At 41.7% G+C, this 26469-nt stretch overlaps 1 protein-coding gene across 1 annotated transcript in view; it reads right to left on the reverse strand.

Moving 5' to 3' along the window:
- LOC132956693 (ankyrin repeat and BTB/POZ domain-containing protein 3-A) overlaps positions 1–26469 on the reverse strand; it is a 177104-nt gene that overhangs the window by 25940 nt on the left and 124695 nt on the right. Inside the window, exons 3-6 of the mRNA XM_061030265.1 lie at positions 10010–10217; positions 5502–5654; positions 3678–3843; positions 741–830 (exon numbers count right to left, since the gene is read on the reverse strand). Coding sequence (XP_060886248.1) covers positions 741–830; positions 3678–3843; positions 5502–5654; positions 10010–10217 — 617 coding nt within the window. The remainder of the gene's footprint in view (positions 1–740; positions 831–3677; positions 3844–5501; positions 5655–10009; positions 10218–26469) is intronic.

Consider the following 26469-nt stretch of genomic DNA (forward strand, 5'->3'; position numbering starts at 1 on the left):
TTTCCTGAAACAGAATCAACTCCTGGATCATTACTTCAGCTGAGGCTTTGCTTAAGAGTCAAACACACCTTCACTTAACGCAGGCGCTGAACCAATGGAGCGATCACAAACAGTTAACGATGAGGTCAATAAGATGGAGGAGAGTCAATGGAGCGTTTATGTTTCTGAATAGACTTATCACCGACTCAATTTAAAGCTGCTAAACACAGACAGAACACAGAAACAGTCACAGATTGTTTTTTTTTTTTTTTACTGTAGGTTCAACTCGGTGGAGTTCATGCTGGATGCAACGGTCTGCGGGAGCGAGTTACACTGAAGTGCACACACTGGTACATCGGGGGAATGCATTATTGATGTGATGTAAAGCAAAAGCGGCTGCATTTGGAGACTATCAGAGGATTATTATTCTGTATCCGTGTAGAGACAAACTATCGTTGTTACTATGCAAATGATGCTTGTTCGCTGCTTATCTGTGCACTTCATGTAATGAGCTGCCAGGAGAACAGAGGGCATGCCGACAGCAGGTGAGACGATGAAGACAGAGAGAGAGGGGAGGAAGAGAGCAACACAAATCGTTTTCACTGGTACACAACAACAACAACAACAACAACAACAACAACAACAACAACAACAACAAATGTAAATGAACAGTTTCAACAAAAACTAAAGCATGGAAATAATAAATGTGTAGATGCTGCTGCTGCTGCTACAGTGCTGCTGGTTTTATCCTGAACACTGACCTCGCTGTTGATGTCGGCCCCGGCGTCGAGCAGCATCTGGACCATGGCCTCATCGCCGCGGACGCAGGCGTACATGAGCGGGGTCATCCCCTGAGGGAGTGATGGGGGAGGAAGGTTAGACACGATCATTGATTTCTGCAGTGAACTTTTTTGGAAGAGGAAAGTGGATGAGTTGATGAGTTGAGGAGGGACGGACGCGGGATATAAAATTTTTGGAAATATTTGAGGTGATGTAAGTACTCAACAAAAAAATATATATTTAACATAGGCTTAGTGATTTTTTTGTTAATTTAGATATTTGAATGTAAATTCTGCATATCATACCTTTAAAGGCTTTATATGTGATTTTTTTGATCCAGCAGATGTCGCCCTTGAGCACCAGCATGAAACCAAAACAACTCGCGCTGCATTGTTGTGTTAGCATGCTAACGCTAGCGATCTTTATTATGTTCGTATCTTCACACTGCATGTAAATTTACCTGAAATGAGCGTGATCTAGAAACACAGTTAAGCAGTGAGTACAGTATGTTATTCTTCTTTTCTCTAGTCCCTCAATTAAACAACTTTTATACCCGAGGGGAGGAGTCAGCCGGCCGTCCAGGCGATGTAAACAAACTGAAGATAGGACTCTGAAAACATCACAGACAGTGGGACTCGGGTGTTACACCCATTGTAGACAGTCATGACTCACAGAGTTATTTTCAGAGGATAGACTTGATTTATATTATATAAAGACTTTAATGTGCAGGTATCTTTCAAATGTTTAGCTTTCTTAGACGAGAAGAGAGGGACTCTGAGCGACGTTTGTTTGTATTTGCATGAACAAATAACTCGACTGAAGAGCTGTCCTGTTCTTAATTTGTTGCTGTTGACTGCAACACCTAAACAAATGAAGTGTTCAGAAGTGCACTTGAGCATGTTGATTCATTATCAGCATGAAAAACTGTGCAGGCGGACTTCCTGTGCTCCTGACGCAGACTGTGAAAATTTGGATTTCAGTGCAATCAGCAAAACCCCTTCAGAGACCATTAGCAGCTTTATGAGGAGCTCGCCAGCAGCTGTGCTCGTTAGCTCTTATATAAGAAACCTACAAGAAATCATTTAGTCTGCAAGTCCTCCTTTACATAAAAGCTCCTTAAATCACCACATTGTCGTGAAGAACCTCTGAAGTGCTGCCTGTGCATGTTGAGAGTTCTGCTTACTAAAGATAGCGCTCATAAATAAGACGAATCCCCCTCCTTATCAATCAGAGACTTTAACAGTAGATTCCTGCAGGTTTCTACTTTCCGGGGTAAATCAACACGTTATTCAAAATAACCACTCGGAGTGTCAGCATAGGTGGGCTGTGAAACTTTACTTGGTATACCACCATATGCACCGAGGGCTCTCTTGAGCTCGACATGCCCACACACATTATGCTCCGAGCTGTCGGCTGAAGTGTTAAAGCGAGAGAAATGTGACAAAAGAGCTTCATTGTGGTGAGTTTTCTCCACATTTCTCAGGCTGTTTTTTAAAAAAAAAAAGCGTTTCAGATTAAGCAGAATATCACCGCACGTCTAAGGACGGGCACTTCATGAGATCCCTCTGTGGTGATCCCAATCTTCTTCTTCTAAAGCAGAGATATGAGGAGTGATAAGACGACACACCTTCAGGATTATCATGATGATTATAAAGCCTCTCAGGCGTGATGACAGCATTTAGCTTTATTGTTTCTGTAGAACAGCTGGTGACCTGCACCGACCGTTTTCTTTTAATATAGATTCTTTGGGCATTTTTGTGTGTTTATATGAGAGATAGGAGAGTGGATAGAGTTGGAAATCAGGAAGAAGAGAGATTAGGGAATGACATGCGGGAAAGGAGCCACAGGTCGAATTTGAACCCGATTTGTTTTTTTATAACTGAATAAAAGTCAGTTTGCCATCACCTTGACATCCTGGTTTATTGTTTACAGGAGGCGTAAAGAGGAAACGTGTCGATCAATAGAAAACCTGTGAGGAGCTGTAAATACTGGAGACTGATTTATGTCTGTACCAGTCAAATAATCTGATTTAATGTGGATGTCAGCTGTCAGGAGCTGCGGATAACATGAAAAAAAATAAAGATTTGTCTTCTCTTTCTCGATGAGCTCGGTCCTGAACTTCACTTTGTTTTCCAGCTTTTCGCTCTTTTTTTCTGGTGTCTTTTCTTATTTTGTTTATCTACGATCAGCTCTCTTTCTTGTCTTTTAAAAACCGTACTTTCAATGTTTTTCATTTTCATTGTCCTGCATTTGTCTGATTATAACACTTTGCACAATCGTTAAAAAGAAGCTCTGGGTAAACTTTCTTTCTGGGTGAATCACAGTGGAGGCGTGCTGACTGGATTTCATTGAGCTTAACCAAGCACATCTTCCTGACCCTCAGAAAAATCCGATATCGCTATTAGCTTCCACTTAGCAGCCCGAGGAATAACAGATATTTCTTTTGACTGTGAAAGGCAAAAAAAAAATCCCAATTGGTGTTCACACTTGGATATAATATAATAATACTGAGCTATCGACCCGATGCTCAGACTAAACTCTTTTAAAGGTCAAAAGCAGGTACGTTTTGTAGTCAGTATCAGGCAGAAATGAAATAACAGATCCATTTCTTTGTCTTTTTCTAAACTTAAAGCTACAGGGAGATGTGTTTAGCTGGTAATGAAACAGACTTTCTCGTAAAAATAAATTGAATTTTGAAGAAATCAACACGCTGCATGACTCATCGGGAGCAGCCTGCGCTCAGCGTGTGTGTGAACAGGACACACATGCCAGGTGATCTTTCACTATTCATTGTGTTTAAGTCTCCACTACTCCTGTGTAGGAGTGTGTAGTGAATGCTGCATACTGTACATGTGGGAGTGTGTGTGTGTGTGTGTGTGTGTGTGTGTGTGTGTGTGTGTGTGCGTGAAGCCTCGGACCTGCTCGCTCATGCTGTTGATGCCGTCAGGGCCCAGCAGGTTCACCGCCTGCTTCACCAGGTCCGTCCGTCCGCAGTTCAGCATCCTGAAGCCCAGATCCTGCAGGAACTTGGCCTCTGTGGACGCCGCGTCCAGTTTCCTGGTGGCGCAGAAACAATCCTCGGCCCTGCAGACGGAAAGCATTTCAGTGATTCAGTGGAAACAGATTCTGTGGGTTTACAACTCACTGCACATTTAAGAAAGTAGTGAACGTATGGATGCGTGTCTGTCAACTTGTGCACAATGTGACCAAGGATCTAGAGGGGTTAAAAATCTTGACAACTCAAAAGAAGCACTTTTCTCTCTGCGTGCTTCTGTAACTTCTGCATTTCTTAAAGTAGCTTTTCTCCAGGTGAGGATTTTGCCATGACTCATGAAAACCCACATGTCTTCTGTAAAGCCTCTTAATCCAAGCTGCGAGCAGCTGTCACCGCTGACGCTTCTGCGGGGTCAAAGAGGAACTTCTTTTCCTTGACGTTTGTCCAAAAGTTATGTGACAATTTCATCTGACATACGTGAGGAATTAATTGGCAATTCGCAGCTCTCCGTTTTTTTTTGGTTTTTTTCACGTATGATTTCTCTGCGAGTATATGAAACGCGATAAGACTCTTAACCCGCTGACACCCGACGGAAAATCACTGACTGAGCCGCTGGATGACAAGTATTGTGCACGGCTTTGTGACTGAGCTGGAGTGTTTGTGAAGGTGAGAGGAGAAAGAGGTAGAGGGAGGGGGGGAACAGGACTGAAGCATGCAGAGAGAAGATTTATCCCTGAGTCATGAATCCAACAGATCGGTTACTGCAGTCCATGAAAGAGGGACTTGATGAAGTTTTCCACAAAATCTCAGGAGAGAAACTTTTGATTTTGACTTAACTTAGAGTCTAGTGTTCAAAACTCGGACGGAAAACTTAACTTTGACCAAAATGACAAAGCAGCCATGCTTATCCTTAACAGGTTTGGTTTCTATCATAGCATGATTAGCATGTTTGCTAATTAGCATTAAACACACAAAGTAGAGTTGAGGCTAATGTCCGTATTTGTGGTTAGGGTTAACTGGGGTTAAATGATCCCAGAGAGCAACAAGATCCTGTGAAATATTTGAAGGGAGATCCAGGAAATAGTTATTTGAGCTATAAGGCTGTCCAACGTTTTTTTAATCTAAGCTTTCAGTTGTTGAAATTCCGCTATTTTGCACATCAGAACGCTTTTATTTTGTATTAAGGGTACTGTACTTCCTGTTTGGATACAAGCACATGTCGGCTGTGCAAGTCCCGAATATTTTTAAAGATTCCGGTAGATCAAAGTTTATGCCATTAACTTAACCTACGGGTACAGGATCTTGCTACAGAAAGTAAATGAGACTAGCGAAACGGTAGAAAAAGTGAATTTCTTGACGTCACAAAGCGGATGTGACCAAATGACGCCGCTACTTGTCGCCTTCAGTGTTTTTCATAAAGTCATCTCCGGAGCCCCCTGAAGTAACCGATGGATGACATCACTCAGGCTTCGTCCATTACTATTTAAAGTCTATGCTCATGACCTTGTTGTCGCTTGTTTTTAGGACACGCCCTCTTGGGTGAAGTCCCTCCCCTTTTGTCAGCTCATGTGGGAGTGACCGGCCAGAGAAAGAACAGAAGCTAAAGAAAACATTTGTTTCTTGTGACTGACGACCTTCTGTATTATTCTGATGTATTGTCTTCAGTGGGTGAAGCGTCGGGGGATTGTCAGATCTAATTTATTTGTCTTGTTGCGGTTAAACTTTGTTATAATCCTCGTATTCTTACTTGATCTGTCGGGGTTCACAGTCCACTCCGGGGAGCAGCAGCCTGGCCGCCTGCCTCACGTCATCGCTGTCGACGGAGAAGCTCCTCCGATGCTCTGTGTGGGCGACCGCCACCCGGATCCACTCCATCAGCGGAGGCAGTACCAGGAATGGCCTAAAGGGGGAGACAAAGGCACAAAAAAAAACACATGAATTCAAAATGGGTTCAAACTAATTTGACTGGTACGAGACTACAAAGGGATTTCACAAAATAAAAACCAGTGAGTTCTTCTTTTTGATCTGATAGGATGTGACATCTATATCAAGTTCAGGACAGGTTTGGTTATCTCATATGACATCTCGCAGTATTTTTGTCTTCTTTTTTTTTCGTCACACTTCTCGCTGGTTCGAGTTTGAAGTGGCTCGGGCTCCGTCGGGGGAAAAAAAAAAAAAAAAAAAGATGATATTCCTACATTTAGCCGTATGGATTTAGCAACACTTAAATCAGAATGTGATGACAGTTTGGGGTTTGGGTTGTCAAGTGGATGTCAATCAAGTGTGAATAAAAGAGTCCTGATGATGGAGATGAGTTCAGCTCCTCGTATGTTCAACCTTAAGATGTTTGTTTACTTTGACTGTAGACAAAGATCATGAGAAATACTTTAATTACAGAGGCTTTTATTAACAAGACATAAGTCAAATCGTGAAGCATATCCACTTCATTAGATATAAATGTAAATATAATACACACATTTTTCATGATTACTGTGATCTTTGTACATTTCTTTAGCTGAGAATATCACTTACTTTTCATGCTCTGTGTCCGTATTCCCATATCAAATAAATCACCAAATATAGAGACTCTGATCCAGCACACACAGCCACAAACTTTCTTATTAAAGACGGCCTCACAGATAAGTGAAAAGGAAATCAATATTCATCATTTATAACCCGCGGTGGGCCAAAACAGAAAGATATCTAGATGTCGCAACCTTCCTAAATATGGTTATTACCTTCTTTAATCAAAATCAGTAATGGGTCTCGCCTACCTGACAAGTTCATATTTCATCATTTATTTCCAGGACTGGTGTGTGTGTGTGTGTGTGTGTGTGTGTGTGTGTGTGTGTGTGTGTGTGTGTGTGTAGAGTCTAATCACCTCATCCTTCTCTTTCACATAAACACATACAGACTTTTATATTCTCCTGTCTGCTGTTTCTCTTTCCAACCAGAGTGCAGCAGCAGCAAAAATCAGGTCAGTCATCCGTCAGATATTTAACCCCACCTTTATATCAGTTCACCAGCAGAATGAGCGGACGATTTCAAAACTATTTCAAAATAAAATCTCAAACAGGCATGAATAAGAAACAACTGGACTAATATTTAAGTTCCTTTGGTGTGCACAACAATTACAGTCGCTGGAAAGGAGATTCTTTGGGCTCCCTCTACGGGCGCTCTTGCAGATATTTCTAACAAACCAACCATTCGACCAATCACCACAGACCAAGTTATAAAATGGTTTTAATTTAAAAAAAAACTACATTGAGTACATGGTCGTATTTATATCCCATAGCGTAGTCCATATACCATTCATTGTCACCCTTCAGAAAATCCTTTTCATGCAAAATAATTATCCTCTAGTGCTCATAGAAATTATCCTTTTCTATACTGTCAGCTGACCCTCAAAGAAGGTAAATGGCAGAAAAACACTTGAGAATTTATTTCCACATCGTTGTAATTACACATTCAACATTATGCTTTCTATAGAATCTCAAGTGGTCAGGCTTTTTTTTTTTTAGTATTCATTATTATCAAGTTAGTAGTGATTTCTGAATCAGCAGATCTTACGCTGGATGATAATGAAATATGATGTATTTTCTCTTAAAACCATGAAGCAGTCTCAGATGCGCATCATAACAACAAATAAAATGGAGGGAGATTCATGTTAAAGTTAGTTTAATGATATTATGAATCCATCAGTAAAGGCCCCCATGGAGCTTTTCACCCTCCGAACCCTCTGGCAAATATAATCTCTCATTTCAAACAGAGAAACCATTTGGGAGTTTGCCATTTAAGCAGCTCCCGGGTCCTTCTGTAAATTTACTGTTGGTGCATTTTTAATTATGTCTTTAAGATATTGACAAACTGCGTCTACATGTTGTATCAGTTTCCAGAGCTCTCCTCTTCTTTACACCAACAGTCTGCCAAAAAAAATGTGAACTCTGTCAAGAGTTTCCAAGCTGTTTTGCACTTGGCTGACAATTTAGAAACCCCCCCTCTTTAACTCACAGCAAGCTTCCTGTAAGACATATATACTGTTTAGGGTTTGAGAAAGACGGAGGCCCAGGCTGGAATGAAAACACAGAGGGTAGTGTTAAGCCCAATTCACACGTACTCCGTGCGCGCCGCAGTCCGTGAGCGCCGCGCACTACGTTGTGCTTAGCTGTCACTCTAGTCAATCATTGTGCTCACACAGGGCGTGCCGCGGTCCGTCTTCGGGCGCGCTGCGGTCCGTCTTCGGGCGCGCTGCGGTCCGTCTTCGGGCGCGCGCCACCGACGCCACTGCACTCTGCTCCGTTTCAAATACGCAGCGAGTCTGTTTTCGCCGGAGTGCGCTGCAGGCACGCGTCAAGCTGGTCAGAATATGACAGCCCGGACAGGAAGTCAGACAAGGAAAGCGCACAGAGCATCCGGTCAATTTCAAAATAAAACACAATATACGGACTCGCGATCTGTTTTTTTCATCACTTTGTCAACATCACGTCAAAACAGGAACCGAATGAACAACAATGCATCCTCAGAAAGACAAAGTTGAATTTCCCTATATTTTTTATATTTCTTACCGGGGGCGTGTCCTAATTTTTTTGTCTGGGGCTCCCAAACCCATGCAGACCCTGACTAAGCTAAGGTGTCCGTGAAGTAAGGTGAGCACACACAAAGCTTTGATTTACACATTTTTAATCCACTTTTCATGCCTACTTTAAAGCTTTAGTTCATGGGGTGGCCAATCTGATTTCAGGCGGGGCCCCTGCCGCCCCGGCGCGTCCTTGGAGCCGCCCCTGCGTTCTTATGAACTCAAACATTTGGAGCCAATTTTCTTCTTTTCTCCAGTTAATTTGACATCTAGTAGATAATTAAAGCGCCGGTTTAGTTCGGCAATCGACTCCCCTTCAATAATTTTACTTACACAGGCTTACCCGAAGCTTCACAAAACAATCCTTAAAGATTATCTCATCTCGTGTAATCATATTCTGCCTTCCTCCTCTCATCCTGCTGTGTTATCCAGGCCCTCTTTACTCGTCTTCAACCTTTCAAGCAGAATGCTAAGTAGAGAGTTTTCTTTCTCCAGGGACCCCGGAGCCTGCTGACATGTCACTCTGCCTGACATTCCCAGGGCTCCCCTTGAGTTGCCAGGATGGAGTTTTTATATCCTCTGAGTGGTGGAAAGACGCTGGGAAATCTGTCCATCCGTCCGTCCATCCAAGTGAAGTCCCCCTGGTTGCTGTCAATCTCCTCGGTGTCCGGGGAAGAGTCAGCGCTAACGGGCCAACGCAGCATCTTACAGGACCGCTGCTCGAGCGAAAAACTTGTGCAGGAAAGTCTGCACTAACCTTTACAGCACTTGAGATTACTCTACCTTGTGAGTGCCCCTCACTTTCAGAGATGTGGGTTTAATGCTTTATGATTCTGTTTTTAAGTGTCAGAATTGACGGATGTTTCTGAAGATTTGATTTGAACGTTTTGCAAACATTTCTCAGGGACAGAAATCATCTTTGCTGTTCGATTCAAAGCTTTGTGAGTGGATGTCTGCCTAGAACAACATATCACAGTTTAAGAGTAAACAACTGACAAAAATCAAACGGCTCTCACAGACAATGAATAAGATTTAAGAGCGTCTACTCGTCTACATCATCAGTCCATTTGGGTCTGTGCCAATGAAAATGCTGCTATTCAATTTATCCTCGTGTTAAATGTGTTCCAATTCTTTGTGTGCAGTTAAGTGGTTTAAAAGAAAGCCGGGGCAGGGGCTAACTCAGGCTGTTTCAGGGGCCGGGGCAGGAAACATAAAGAGGGCACCAGCTGATGTTGTTTGGGCACCAACGGGCTTTATGTTTTCTAGCACGTATGGTAATGTTTAAATAAAAACTTCTCCAAGGGAAAATGACCTTGGAGGGCCCTTCAGTGCACTTTCCCCAGATTTTAAGGGACACCTGTGGGATGTGGATAAGGTTTTCTGCATTGAAAAGGTCCAACTGTTTGTGTTTTATTGTGTTTTTCCAATGGAAAGGAACCTTTAAGGATATTTTCCCACACTGTGTGTTGAAAATACAAGCAGGAGAGGGGAGAGGTGTGTGTGCACAAGCAATGATAGCATTATATTCAGCATAGACATTTAGACTATGTCTAAAAAAGTGTCCAAAATAAACCCTGGAATAGACTTTTGGTCCACATACACGATCCATATTTACAGATTTTTCTGCAAACTCATCCTGGATTGGATGAGAGTGAAAGTCACTTTTATTCAGGACTCACCTCTCGGTCTGTAAGCTGACTTTAGAGGGCTCAACGTTGGGGTTCTCCCACTCCATCTGTGGGCAGTGCATGAAGTAACACAGGGTGTAGAGGGCCTCGGGCTCCCAGTGGACCGTGGTGGTGGTCTTCTGGTGGACCGGAGTCCCATTGCTTGGGTTTTTGATGTGCAGCGGCTGCAGGTGGTGCATGGCCCGGGCCACCAAATCACCTGGAGAGGAGATATCTGTATTTTAACACGTTTGCGATTTGACACAGATATAAGAAGCGTCGGAATAAAACATGACACAAATAAGAGATGAGACAAAAAACACGGTGTAGTACAGCGAGGGAAGAAAAAAGTCCTACGCATTACTCCCAGTGCACAAATTCATTTTTCTGCACCACTCCTTTGACATGTTAGTACGAGCAGCACTTCTGGGAGAAAGTAGAGCCTCACTCCCTCTGATTCATCGCTCATTTAGTCACACACATATGCCCACACAATCCTTGCAGAGTGGGAAATCGCTGCCTTGAAATTAAATCTTACGCACGCCGAGTACTCTGTCAGGAAACCACTTAGGAATCTGAGCTCTTGTTCTATCCTCAACTCCTCTTTGGCTTTAATTTTTCTCTTATTTTTGTTATCTTAGCGTCCTTATATAACCATAGAGAGAATGATAGGAGACTACAAATTACTGGTCAGTGTGCATGTGTGTGTGTACAAAGTGTAATAATGAACCTGGAAAAGCTTTTTGAAGTCTGTAAACTCACAGTTTGGGCGGAGCGATGCACTTAATCAAAGTGTCATCAAAGGATGATTGTACAGTCAGGACATCGCTCGTCTTTTTGTTGCTTGAGCTTTTATTTCTAGTTGAGTGAAAAGTGAAAACACCAAAATTGTTAGTGCTGTAAAACAGTGAATCGTGCTGCAAAACTGCAAACACAGATTTCTGGTTTGGATTTGTTGGATGATGAAAGAGTCAGTGTGTCCCAGCCCTACATGCATGTTTATTGGCTGTATTTACTCTTTGTATTACTGGAAAAAGACAAGGACTCAGTCTCCAGAGAAGGAATGCAATGTCCTCTTATGTAACACAATGATGTGTGTATTTTCGCTCAAACATTTCAGTGTATTCACAAATGAGAAAATCAAGTCATATCTTCCCCAGGATCCTGCAGACTGAAAACCTCTCCACTGAATGGTTCCTTAGAAAGAACGACACAAACGCCAGAGATGACGCAGACCTGTATTCAAGGCCACACTCTCTCGTATCCGTGTGATAAATGTTGTCCAATGCTTTTAGCACAAACGAAGTTCAAACTGTGACTGAACGCAGCAGGAGCAGAGAAGAAATGAAAGTCAGAACAAACATCAGAATTCATATATCTTTGAAGAGAGGAGGTTTGAATTTAAACTGTCACATTTTGTACCTGTGTGCCACAGAAAAAGATATTCAGAGCTGACATTTTAGAGTCGTAATTCTCGGATTCGGGCTTTTGGCAGCTTCACTGCAGCTCGTCGATGGAGTCATTAGAGATGCATTTAAGAATAACGATGATGCTCTGAGATGAGATAGTGCAGTGTGAGCCTGCAGGGTCCATTTCTCTCAAAAATGAAATATCCCCATTGATCTAATTACTTACTTGGTTTACTGGAACGCTGGAAGTTTTAGGCTTAAAGGAGATTTGGACTGAGTTAAGACAGAAAAGAAATGCTGCCTGAGAGTCGTGAGTTAATGCATTTTCTTCCTGGATACTTTATAAAGAAGTGAATAAATCATAATGTGTGAAAGTGAAGCTCGACGGTAAACACGCCGCAGCTCAACACACACTTCTTGTTTGATCCTGTTTTGATTGTTTGATCCAAAAATACCCGGTGTGAGGAAAGCTGGCCCATCTCGAAAAACCTCACCTCCTTCTACGGAATGACACGGTGTGCGTGCGCGTGTGTGTGCGCCCAAGGTTCTCCATCTGTCAGACTGAAGGCCCCTGACAGAGTTCACAGGAAGCCAGACATAAACAGAGACGGCGCTCACAGCTCAGTTTGCACTGCGGCTCCTGGGAGACTCATAATCAGTTATCAAAAAAGATTAAATGCATCCAAAGACAACAGAAAACACGATAAATTAGGACCTGTAGCTATGATTTAGTTTTTTAAATCAGAATCAGAATTGGGTTTTATTGCCAAGTACATTTACACATACAAGGAATTTGACTTGGTGTATTGGTGCCAAACAATTAACAAGGAAATAAAGCAGAACTAGCAACAACTTAAATAATACAGTATAAGAAACTATTACAATATATAAAATATAATTTAAAAATGTAAAATATTTTAAAAAACACAATAAAAAACATAAAATGTGCAATGTAGGAGGAGAGTGTAGTGGACTATGAGAAAAACAAATCTTACAGTGTATGTAACCTACTAAAGATGGCCGACCTGATCCATTCTCCAAGTATGAAATCATAGACAACATGATTAGGTACGGTTTCTTAGAGTAAGTAATCACACGCAGCAGGGGGGCAGCTTATTGAGATGCTCGGTCAGGAGGAGGGTCTGGGATGTTTAAGGTTGCGACAGTAGTTCAACCTGTAGGTACTTTGGTTGGGAACCAGATGATCGCTGGCTCAAGTCCCAGCACGGACCGAAATATTAAAATTAGACTGGTTATGGGAGAGGTGCCAGCTCACATCCCGGGCACCTCGCCCTTGAACAAGGCACCAACCCCCTACAACTCTTACATGTGCAGCCCCTCACTGACACCTCCCCAGTATTGCACGACCACAGGATCCTGTTTGTGCATGCGTGTGTATTCCTGGCCTATGTGTGTGTTGCATGTTTGCAAAAACAAAGTGAAAAAATTGTTTTAAAAAAATGAAGTAAGTAAGTTTTCATTGTCAGAATCAACTGGTTTATTGAGTTCTCTGTTAAATATTAGTGTGAACTTTGTGCTTTTAACATCCAACCAGACAAAAAAAAAGCACCTTGAGATGTTTTATTTGGACTCATGGGACGTGCATTCACTGTTTTGTGAAAATAAATCAATTATTTCAACAATCAATACTTGCAGCTCTTCAGATGTAATATGACTAATCATGCCCTTTTGACTCTGCAGCCTGCAGACTGTTTGTTATGCAGGTTCGGTCGTCATACTTGAAACCTTAATCAGGTGGATGCATTCGGCATTCAGCGGTGAAGACGTTTCTTTAACTCCAGGTACTTAGGAAATCCCCATGCTGCTCAGTGTGTTTACGCAGTGGGCTAGTGGCCTGAATATTAAGAGAAATGTGACACATTGGGAAAGACACGGAGGTAAAACTCAAGAGGAGTGACACATGCATCCCAAACCGTCGGCTCAGTGTGAAACAATCTATGCGAAACCATAAAAACAGACAACAGGGATCCGCTAACTCCCAGAACTGTCGACGCTCCCTGCAGGTTTTCAGAGCTGTATCACCACATCCATAAATAATACACCACATCTAGTTCTGAACCACAAAGAACATCAGCCACAAAATAAACCACAGCTGCCCCTCTGAGCTCTGAGCTAATCATCCAGCTTTCTTCACCTTCATTAATTGTTCTTTTGACTTTGCTTCTTTTTTTTTTTTTTTTTAAAGCAGGACAACATTCGCTCCTGTCTCCCCCTTTCCTCTAATTATCCAAGCAACACTCCTATGGGCTTCATGCTTCATCTCATTTGAATTAATCACAGGGGACAGCTTAGTGTCTCCCTCTCTCTCAGCCAAGACTTCCCCTCTTGGAAAGACTCATTACAGAGCGAAACTTTGTTCCTTATTCCCAGAGAGAGAGAGAGAGAGAGAGAGAGAGAGAGAGAGAGAGAGAGAGAGAGAAACAGCAGAGTGAAAACTTGCTGCTATAATGAGATGTCAACACTTTTCCATTCTGTCAAACAGCAGCTACATTACAATCTCTGCGCCAGCACACAACCAATGCACGAGAAACAATTTAAGGCTAGTGTTTAATGTTTCCGTGGAGCTAATCATTTTTATGTGACAAGTTATTAAAGAAAAAAGTTACTCTGTTCACCTCTGACTCCATTGAAACTAAAAAAAAAAAAAAAAGACTTAAAAGCCTACAGGCATTAAAGCACAACGATGCTCAGAGCTAAAAGTGTCTGCTAACAGGGCAACATGCTTACAGGGTGAGTGTTAATATGTGATGTTTAGTACGTTTAATTACCCCCATGTTTCACTCACACTTTTCATTTTAGCGTGATAGCATGCTAAGGTTGGCTAATGAGCACTCTAAGCAAACACAGCGACGCTCACGTCAGCTTGAGTCATGCACAAACTGAGATTCTGATGAGTTGATGCAGCTTAATGGATTGTCGAGGCATCACCAAAATAATCAAAAAAAAAACATCCTTAAATATCATAGCAACACATCCAATGTTTAAAAAAAGAAGAAGAAAATGAACTAAAAAGACAACATGTCAACTTCACAAAGGTTCCACAAGTTAAGCCCGGAGAACACAGGAGTCCTCCTCTGACGAGCATCAACATCTGGAGAAAATACTGTGGCATCCATTGTTAGAGCCATAGAAGACAACAGGTTAATATAAAAATATAATTTGCCCATTAGTATAATTTTGTATTTTATATGTATGTTTATAATTAATAGAGTTTTTGCTTTTGAATTTTAGAATTAATTTACATTTTTTATATTTATCATGTATTGAAACATTGTGTGTTTATATGTGCTCAGTTTACGTGTCCTGCTGCTGCAAAGTGTTCCTGCTGTCATGGGGCGGCAGTAGCTCAGTCTGTAGGGACTTGGGTTGGGAACCGGAGGGTCGCCGGTTGAAGTCCCGATGCGGACCAAATATGGAAGTTGGTCTGGCTGGAGAGGTGCCAGATCACCTCCTGAGCACTGCCGAGGTGCCCTTCAGCAAGGCACCGAACCCCCACCCCACCACCAGCTCAGGAGCGCCCGCTGTGGGCCGCTCCATCACTCTGACATCTCTCCATTAGTGCATGTCCATAGGATCCTGTTTGTGCAGGTGTGTGTATATTTCAGCCTGTGTGTGTGTTCATGACCTACAGAGTGTAAAAACTGAAATTTCCCCTTACGGGGATCAATAAAAGTAAAATCTTAAAATCTTAAATCTTAAATCTTAAAGTGCAGCTAATTGGCGTAAATTGCCATGTGGGTTCAGGTGAATAAATACTCAGACGAGAAGGCTTTCTACCCAGCAGGACGAGGAGCAACAGTTTTCTGACCGTCACGGTTTCAGTTTTTGTTCAAATCTGAAATGTTTTCTTTTAGTAAACGCGTGATATTTATAAGAGCTTATTTTGTAACCTGCAATTCTTTTTTGAGGACTAAATCGTCTTTTTTTTTGTCACTTTAAATCTGCCTCCTTTCATCTTTGGATTACTTAAAAATGTGTCTTTTGGAAAGTAGCCTACAAGTCAGAAACTTCTAGTGCTGCAAGAAGTGGCAAGAGGATTTTTGTTTGAGTTAAGTTGCTACGACATCCATTCAAAAAGTTATTTATATACTTAACTCAAAGCCACAAAATCAGCCTGATGATGGCAGTACAGGTTAAGTAGTTGCATTGTGGGGATCCACATACTGAGTAGGATTCATCCCCTCTGGACCACAGACATCTTTACGTCTCTACAAAGTGTCAACAGCAGGTTAATTCAGGACTTGGGTTGTTAATGATTAATCGATTAATCACTGTTAAGCACGTCACTTATTAAAAATGTATAAACCAACTATCTGTTTTGTTTACAATCTTACTGGCGGTCACATGTAATACCATTTTAAACAAAAAGAGGCCATCTTTCACCTCTGAAAAATAAATAAAAACGAGTGTTATTACAACTAGAGGGAGTAGTATTGCTGAAAAAAGTGAGGCAAAAATGAAGCGGTCAGCAGGAAGTGTTTTCAGCAGCTGGACTGAATAGACGAATCGTAACTATTGGGAATGCTATGATGGTTTCAATAAAACATACACTGAACCGTAGTTTGGACCTCAATACGTCAATTAGATTCCTCCAATGGGGAGTCCAAAAAACTAGTGTTTGGGGAGTCCTTTAGGAGGACAATTTCATGGTGGTCCATGTCAGCTTTTTGGTGGTACTTCAGGTTTAGTCATGAACATACATTTTAAAAAAAGCTGTAAATCATCCCCTCTTCTACTCAAATCTTTAGTGGACACATTGAAACAGACTATCAAGACATTAAGAGGTCGTTTTCTACACAGTTCTCATTTCCTTCAGCTTGCTTCAGTTTTTAAATCAATACTCATTCACTTTTGTAAGTTTTGATTTTGATGTTCGATGCAGCTAATCATTTCAAAGTCACGACAGCTACATTCCTTTTCCAACACGCCTCAGCTGCTGCACTTTAATTGCACCTTCCACATGTCGACACCTCAACAACCGAAGCTTTAATGGTTGTTTACTCGACATGATGTCAGTGTGAGTGTACAGATGCTTTTATGATCAGCTTCAGTGCACAGCGTGTACCTTTTTGATCTATAAATGTATCTCCAGCAGCAACAGGTGGAATCAGGAAGCGTTATTATGTTGTGTTAAGGTGAAGCCACCGGGGAGCTGGTGTGACTCAATGTGCCTGGAACAATGTGTATTAAGCAGTGACAAGTTATAATTGGAATACAGATGCAACACACCCTCAAGGATTAAAAACAAATTATTAGTCCAATAAAATGTGTTGGGAAGCAATTAAAAATAAATAATAACTAATATTGCTCCTTTAAAGGCTTAATATGCGATTTTTCACACTTAAATATAATATAAATCAAGTATATCCTCTGAAAATAACTCTGTGAGTCATGACTGTCTACAATGGGTGTAACACCCGAGTCCCATTGTCTGTGATGTTTTCAGAGTTTTCAGAGTCCTATCTTCACTTTGTTTACATCGCCAATGCACCGCGAGATGTTTTGGTTTCATGCTGGTGCTCAAGGGCGACATCTGTTGGATGAAAAAATTGCATATAAAGCCTTTAAGTAAAACAAAATGTTATGTATTTTGAAATAAATGCATGAATGTCTGCACACATTTTCATACATCAACATCAGAGCCTCGCATGTCACATCACTGACTTTAGGCCGTTTGGCATTTAAAGGTCCCATATTCTGCTTTTTCTGGTTTTATATGCTCTTTAGTGTGTTTTCCAAGTGTCCTGTGCATGTTTAGGCACATCTATGTGCAAAAATTCAAAGTCCGCGGAAACGCGGCTTCTCCTACGTCCTCCTGTTAGCTGTAGCATTAGCTGCATGTAACGCTCGGTTCTAGCCCCCCTCGATAAAAATGTGTCAGTGTGAGATCACTGATCTAAGCTCATTGGCTCGTTGTGGCAAGCCCTGCAGCTCATGTTGCACGCCCGTTAACTTCTGTAGCACGCCCCCCAATATATGCCGTAGCCTGCGGTAGCACAGTAGTGCTAAGGTGCTAATGTTTATGCTCCCCTCGGACGGAGCCAGTGGCTGCATTCCCAATATGGTAAAAGAGGCGGGACATTTCCGAGAACCGTGCTGAGCAACTGACCAATAACGACAGAGCAGATCGGCAGACCAATCAGAGCAGACTTGGCCCACGTGGGGTCTAACAGTGCGGGCTCAACAGAGTGCAGCTGACGGACTCACAGCGTAGAGGGAGCAAGGAGGAGCAGTACATGAAAACAGACACTTTTTTAGAACTTTAGCTATTGTGAACGTACAAAAGTAGGTACATAGATTAAATATATGAACCCCAAAAAGGGCAGAATATGGGCTCTTTAAGCAGCATTATTTTAAAGAATTTGATTCTCACACATATTAAATCTAATTGAACCGACACTTGAGCAGATGTGATTTAAGCGTTTGAGAACACATTGCCGCTAACCAGAGTAATATTTAGCCCACAAGCCTTTAATTCAAGCAGACAAAGTGAGTTGAGCGCTAATGCGAGCGCAGATCCCAGCAGGGAGACGACTGTTGGGTTCCTGCAATGGAAGGACAGAGATAGAAGATTCCTCCGCTGTCCTCTGACACACTGTCATGGCCTATAGCTCCCCGGGGAAGAACTGAGGACGTTTAATCATCGCTGGGTAATACGACCGACTCGGAGCTCTGCCTTTGGGCCACATTAGCGATTCTATAGCGACTATTAATCACAGTCAATTACAGGACATGTCATCATCAACACAGGACCAGCCGATAGTTTTACCAGCGCTGCTCAAGTGGAAATTAATCACCAGCAGACACATTTAATATGGCACATGAGAAGGAAGGAATGATAGCCGTCTGTGTTTGAATAGACAGGGGACCCATTGACAGAGAAAGTTCTGGAGCTAATTTTAGGGTTTCCAAGTCCAACTTTTCTACTGGGTTAGGATGTAGAGGTGGCAAAAGTACAAATATTCTGTTAAGGTTGTCAAGATGTCTGATACTTTGCTGTAACACATTTTAAAACCATAGAATTGCTGTTGATTTAATGATCGATAGTATCAAAAATAATTTGTTTGTTGGAAGGAAAAACTGTCTTAATGGTACAAAAACAAACACCTGATACAGACTTGAGTACATTGTCATGATTTGGTCTCATTTTGTTTTGTATTTCAGCGTTTAGGTTTCCATGTTTTAATTTCTCCTGTCCATCCTGGTGTTGCTTGTTTCCCTTGTGTGTTTTTGTCTTAATGTTTCATAGTTTAGTCTTTAGTGTTTCCTGTTTTATTTATCCTTGTGTTTCTTTGTTCTAGTGGTTATGTTACGTTCTTGAGTTCTGTGTGTCTTCAGTGTTTCCTGATTTAGTTTGTAGTTGTCCTCAGTGTTTCTCGTATTGTATTCCTGCCTCTGTGTGTTTCCCTCCGTGTTGATTACCCTCATTGTCTTCACCTGTGTTATTAGTCTCACCTTTGTTTATTGTGTTTATTGTTTATTGTGTCTATTTAGTCTCTGTGTTCCTTCCCTCGTGTTGTCAGATCATCCTTGTAAGTTGCCAGTCAGTGTTTCTCAGTGCTTATCAGTTTTTGGATTTTCTCAGTTTGGACATTTTGATAGAAAGCTTTAGTTTTTGCCTTTTTGTTTAAATAAATAGTTTTATTGTGTATTCTGCACTTGGGGTCCACTTCCTTGTTTTCCCACACCCGTGACATACATAAAGAAAGCCTTTGTACTTAATTACTTAATTATTACAAATGTTTTCTCGGCTCAGATGCTGTGAAATCATCTCCCCGTTAGTCAAACAGAAATAAAAAAAGGACAAAAATACATCTTAATGTGTCTTTTTTTTATTCCTCTCTGTCAGCAAAACAAGGCTCGATGGAGTGTAGAGGAGAGGAGAAGGACACCACAGAAACAAAGGATCTATTATCTATTCTTTTGAACTTTACATTGTTTTTTTCTGAATCAGTCCCAGCGACCCGGAGAGGCATCAGAGCACCATCTGCGGAGGTGAAGCTTGAAAGAAGCCCACGATACAACAACACATAAATTGCCTCGCTACAACCGCATCACTGTGATTCATTCATGGTGCAGCGAGGAGCGACGCACTGCCTCGAAGTTCTGCCGGAAACATCAAACAAACACTCGCATGTTGTACTCACATTGATGACCAAAGCAACAGAAGAAGACGTAGGATAAATGAACGTATCTGTGATATAAAAAAGGTGAGGTCTATGACACGTGACTCGAAGAATATGCTGGAAATATCCTCCATTACCCGAGTAAATGACTCCTACAGTGAAAGCTCCATTAACACTTTGATTCTTAGCAATGAAACTAATGGTAAGGTGAGATAGAAAAGGTATTGCTCATAGTGGAAAACTCCTCAGGGTGTCCGTCTCCTTCCATTGTATGGATAACAAGCAAGAGCAACCCTCAGCACGGGCGATGACGTATTGCACACTTGGACTCAGAAACGCTTGATAAAAACTCATCAGAATGCAGATTTAACAAAAAAAAAAGTTATTTAACGTGTATTTTGATATTACAGTTTGACCCGTATCCCATCTACTAACATGGAGGAGGCGGGGTTTATTACCTTGACTGCAGCAGCCATGGCAGAAGGGGAAGTTAAACATATTTTGGCTTGTCTACCAGGCGGTTGTAGCTCAGCACACAGCGACAATCTCTACAGAGTGGTATGCTAGCTGTTTAGCACCACATGGTAGACCGTTAGCAACTAAGTTAGCAGCTAGCTAGTGAAGTATGATATTAAGCGGCTTAAAACTTTCATAATCTCTTGTGAATGTTGGCAGGGTTCAAACAAGAGCTAAAAGTACTCTGAAAATTGCTCGTACAGTCCCTGTAAAGTAAAATCAGCAATATGTCTCCAAGCACGCTAAATAGGCTGAAATGTGGCAAGAAGATAGCTTTAAACATGTGAAAAGACTGAGACCTATGTTTGACTGATTTTCCGATTTTTGACCGTTATTACGGTTTTCTCAAGTTTCACATTCTAGGTTTTAATGGGCGGAGCTAACTCGTAATTCAGTGTTCTGTAACATAATAAAGAATTGTTAGATAGACAACCGTTTGCTAACATTTGAGCTTTTACAACAACCATTTGGTGATCAAATTCAAGATGTCTCAAACATTGTGATTTATGAGAACTTTGTTTTAATTGAGAACGTTTCACTCGCCACACAAAGTAAACCCAGGTGGTGCGATGATACTATAACTTTATTGATAGACTAATTAAAACTTTGCCAATTTTGAGGTTTTAACTTGTCACTTCAACAAAATATAATGTTTCTCTGGAAGAAATGAAATCATTAAAAGGCAGCAGCAGCACACGGCCATCTGTTTTACTGCAGGAATACATCGTTATTCATCCAAATATTAAAATCACCCAATGCCTAAGAATCTGAAATTCATTTGAAAAAGTTTAAATGAGTCTATCTATGGCATATCAGGGCCAGCCAGAGTCAAACCACGGTCATTGTTTTTACCCCCAGGTCTCCCAGGAATATATTTCTAACTGAACGACGTGGAATGAAAAGGTCTTATGATGCAAGATGTTGCAAAATATTACGAAAAAGCTTGTTTAGTAACATCAAATGCTTGTCTCTGCCGTCTTTCTGAATCACATTTGACAAATACTGGTGTTGCCGAAACTATCACGATTCTGTCTTTCTGGCACGTCAGGGCTGTCTGCTGCGGCTGTCTGCTGCGGCTGTCCACTCCTGCGATGATGAGTGAGAGGAAAACTAATGAAAGAACACAAGAAATCCCCAATACACTAACGGGGGAAAAAAAAAAACTGTGATGGCACAAGACCCAGAAGATCCAGAGGAAACTCCAGTTCAGTAAAAACCACGATGAAGACTTTACTTTACAATTAACAGGCGGCTTCATTTTATCTCATCATCCCTAGTTCCTCCAGATATTTCCAGCCTGTGGAAGTGCAGCGGCAGATTACAAAAACTCTCTCTCCGGTTCTTGTGTCCTCATCTTTCAGCTCACAGGAGGAGACTCCTAAATGGATGTCACTTTATTTTGTCTAATGGCTCTTTTAGGGACCTTAATGGCTCTTCTATGGAGATCTGCATAGGCACAAAACTGCAGACTGCTGCAGTGTATAATAAATAACTTTTCCGACGTGTGGTCTTGATTATCCGCTGTGTCAAATGTGCTTAAAAAAGAGCCGCAGCAGTCATGTTCCAGTCAAGGGAGTATTATAGTTCTCTGTTCAAGATGTGCTTCACATTTACATTTACAGTAACAGAGAGGAAACAACTGGTCCCGCTGTTAGCTAAAACAACAAAGCAACACATAAAAGTACATGTTGAAAAGACAATCACACGTACATCGACCATGCAGGGCAGCAACAGCGTATTTGATGAGTTAAATAAATGTGTTTCACAAGGCAAAAAGTCTACAGCTATGCTAGCTACTCTGTGAGGTTGCACTTAGCCCCTTTGAATCTTTGAGCCAGATGGTAACATCAACTTGCTAACCACACAGCCTGTTAAAAATGGGAATGTTGCCCCATTTCTTCCCTGCCATGCCATTACATTACATTACATTACAACAGGTATGGGAGGCAAGAGGGGGATTACAAAATACCTACCAGTGATTAGCAGTTAGCTGCTAGCATATAGCATTGGGAAAAGCTACAAAATTTGGGAAACAAAAAGGTCTAGGAGCGTTTTGCACTTTAAGAAGAAAACAAGATCAACAGCCATATATAAGGGGCCGTAATGGACTCAACAAAGCAATATGTCTGACTGTTGTGTGAGGAACTCAGGGGCATCAACATTTGGCAATTTTTGACATTTTTAAACTACTTCCTGTTTGGCCTGACTGTTGAATATTCATTCTGTTATCCTCTTCGGTTTCTGTCAAAGCACTTTGATGTCAAGCTTTTATTTTTTTTACTCGTCCTTTATTAACGTGTTTAGACAAAGACAATATGCATTAAAAGAAACCATTACCAACCAAACCCCTCCAATATGTATCATCCTTTGTTACAGGAATAATACACCTTCCTGATTACAGAAGCCATTAGGCCCTCTTGTGTAGACCCAGTTCCATGAGAGCCGCCTCTGCTGCAGACAGTCGTCGCTATTTGTCTCCAAACAGCTGTGCGGCCTTTTTCTTTCAGTTCAATTCACCGCCTTATTACCCCAAAACTTCCATTAGCCTTCTGGGCTGCTGCATCCAGAACACTCAATTAGTGAGTCTGCATTATCTCTGCTGCACACACACACACACACACACACACAAAAAAGAGTCTTTGGTGTAATGTTGGTCTCGATGTAGCAGGACTTCAGTGAGAAGTCAATCTGTTTTTCAATGATCCTGTTTAAACTGATGTGGAATAAAAACTATACAAGCTGGAGGCTTCATTCTTCCTGCAGCACAAAGTCAAAACGTGTCTTTAACATCATACAGTTGAAGTTATGACATTAATATGTTACTGTTAAGAGTGGTAAGACAAAAGTCTAACAAAGGGCTAGTGAAAGCAAAATGGTGGCTGGAGGTCTGGTTTTAACATGGAGCTGTAACAATTGGTCTTTCCCCTTTTTCCCTCCACAATTTTTATATGCGCATCACTTATTTGCTTTATTACCTTGGATAACCTTTAAACGCTTCATATGCGATTTTTTTGATCCAGCAGATGTCGCCCTTGAGCACCAGCATGAACCAAAACAACTCGCGCTGCATTGTTGTGTTAGCATGCTAATGCTAGCGATCTTTATTAAGCTCGTATCTTCACACTGCATGTAAATTTACCTGAAATGAGCGTGATCTAGAAACACAGTTAAGCAGTGAGTACAGTATGTTATTCTTCTTTTCTCTAGTCCCTCAATTAAACAACTTTTATACGAGAGGGGAGGAGTCAGCCGGCTGTCCGGGCGATGTAAACAAAGTGAAGATAGGACTCTGAAAACTCTGAAAACATCACAGACAGTGGGACTCGGGTGTTACACCCATTGTAGACAGTCATGACTCACAGAGTTATTTTCAGAGGATATACTTGATTTCTACATTTAAGTGTGAAAAACACAAATAAAGCCTTTAAAGAGTTAAACATGGAGAACTTCAGGTTGTCTCTCGGCCTCTCAGTCTAGTCAGATCTGAGAGAGTCTGGCTCCTGTATCCTCAGCTCTCACATGTCGAGCTGATGGATAATAATTATTAATGAACAACATCTGCCTGTGGGTGTCGTACCTCCCCAAAGAGGTGTTGCACGCTTGAACGCTCGCACGTGTCGCTTCATTGGGAATGCAATACATTCAATAGACTTTGATTAGAATCAAACGCTCAGGCTGTTCGACAATTCAGCAACAGCATATTCTGTAGGAACAGAAAAAAAATCCCCGTCCAATCTGCAATAAGAGTAAGTACGTACTTATTACATTCAAGAGTCACTTGGTGTTTGTGTCATGGTGAAATTAACCTCTCAAGGACACGCCAAGTAGAAACATCTTACATCTTCAAATTAGTCGTGTCTGATGTGTAATCATTTCCGTCATGCTGCTGTTCAATTTTCTATCCGTTGTGGTTTGTAAACACACGCTTGTTTAAGCACGCTGGGTCATTCTTTAAGTGAATCGTTGGCTCGCCTTTCCTTTTTTTATGCCGTTCGCTGCGGTCGGCCAAGTCTCCATGTGAAGCATTCTCATTTGGCAAGTAAACTGCTGAGATCTTTATCCGGCGCCCGTCCTTGTTCCTCCTTTGTGTTGGTGGAATTGTACATCGGCCTTTAGAAATGTCGTCAGTGGATTGTGAAGGACAAAGGCAGACTCGGTCATGGTTTGAAGAGAGACCCGCGGTGAATAACAACGCCAAGTCTGCAAAGTTTGAACGTGTGTCCTTGTTTGAAATGTCCTTTCTAAGTAGTCGCAGTCAACAGAGGAGCACGTTCACAGACTCCCAAGTCTTTAAAGACCTAAAGACAACAGATTGAACTTTCCTGTTTTACGTTGCACATACCTTATTTGTACTTTTGTTCCCTGTCAAATATTCTCTAGGTGTGTTAGCTCGTTATGTAAAGCAATGTTCACCAGTGAAGTAATGGTTAAAACAAGTTTCTGCCAAATATCAATGGTTGATCCCAAAGCTCCAGCAACAACAGGTACAAAACAGCTAACGCTAACCCAAGTGTGGCTCACAAACGGATGCTAGCTTTAGCTAAAACTTGCATTCAGGGCTTAACCAAGGACAGCGAAAACACACCTACAGTAAACTAAGGACCAATAATTAAAGGTAGAATGTGCAATTTCCCCTTTAGCTTATTAAGTAAGCTTTGTCTTGACGTATTTAAGCTACGATGTTCAAGGTCGCAATGTTCAATTTTGCATGCTAACGTTTGCAAATATACCGTCCTTTTTTGTGTCACATCCACGCTGATGGCAGAGGATGCCATGGTGTCCATCAGTGTTAATCTCATTTATACACATTCACATACTGCTGACGGAGCAGCAGGAGCAACATGGGGTTCAGTGTCTCGCCCAAGGACGCTTTGACATGTGACCGCAGGAGCTGGAGATCGAACCCCCGTCCTGAGAGACGACCGACTCTACCACTAGGGGCGCCACTGCCCTGAAATAAGCACATGTGCAAAGTTGAAATAAGTCATAGTAACTTAAAGGGATACTTCACCCATTTGCATTAATCTTTGTATCATTAGAAACCTGGTAGTATTTTTGAATGGTCGTGCATCCCGCCCTCATTTTCCCCTGAGATGGGAAATTGTAATAACACAGCTTTGTTCATCCTGGAGAGACTTCAACCCGCCTTAACCTCGGTGTGGACGTTTTAAACCGTGTAACTGGTTAATTATACTAAAGTGAAAAAGAAGACAACGAGAGACTCTCAGTGTCTGAATGAACAATCCCACAAATTGCACTCTTGTATCTTTCTTTTGAAATAAACCCGATTCATTCCTCCCAGAGCTCTTTAATTGATGATCTAATGTTTGCAGCTGGAGGTTGCGGTGTGCGTGTGGGATCCTATGGCAGCCATCGAGGGACATTAAACCATTATCGGGTAATGAATCCAGCCTCACATATTCACTGAAGCATGTAGCAGCAGAGCAAGAGTTTCCAGCATGTGTCTTTTGTGTGAGAAGAAGAGGTGTGTTTGGCATGGGTGTGTGTGTGTGTGTGTGTGTGTGTGTGTGTGTGTGTGTGTGTGTGTGTGTGTGTGTGTGTGTGTGTGTATGTGTGTGTTTGTTTGGGGGGATTGTGAGTGAGGCTTGTTTGTGTCAGCATGCCCCTGCTGTCCTCCTAAAGGTGCAGGGAGACAGATAAGGAAAATGGCTGCAGCCTGATCCAGCCTGAACATCATTTTTCATTTTTCATTTTTCATAATTTAAAACCTCAGTGTATATAAGACAGACAGACGGACAGACAGGAAGGAGTTAAAAGTGACTGCAGCAGACCCCTGAGCAGACAGAGAGAGAGAGGAGAGGGAAGAGGACGAGATGACAGCAGGAACCTTTCCCTGCACATCGAGATAATATTCTGTTTTGACATGTCCATTAGAGAAACACTGAAAAGGACATGTGGATGTCTGACAGAGGATGGTGGAGCGTTTGATTCCAAAGTTAAGCCGATGTGGAAATTACAAAAAAAAAGAGTTCAGATGGTGTTTTATTTTAATGATTTATAGTTTCAAAATAAACTAAAGATTTAAAAGAGAAATTAAAAATCTGCTCTGTAAACCAAAACTAAACACAGCGTGATGTCAATTTGGAAAATAATGGCTCGCATTTTGAGTAAAGTAGCCAATAAAAGCCGGGCACGATTGACAAGTGGCTTCAACTGAGAAACAATAAAAAGTGTAACAATAGGGGCGCTGGTGGCGCAGTAGCGCAGTGGTTAGTGCGCACGCCCCATGTGTGGAAGCTGTAGCCTTCCAAGCAGGCGGCCCAGGTTCAAATCCAACCCGTGGCTCCTTTCCTGCATGTCATTCCCCACTCTCTCTCTCTCTCCCTGATTTCCGACTCTATCAACTGTCCTATCTCTCCAATAAAAGCCCAAAAATAAA

The sequence above is a fragment of the Labrus mixtus genome, chromosome 22 (assembly GCF_963584025.1).
Source record: "Labrus mixtus chromosome 22, fLabMix1.1, whole genome shotgun sequence".
Lineage (NCBI taxonomy): Eukaryota > Metazoa > Chordata > Actinopteri > Labriformes > Labridae > Labrus > Labrus mixtus.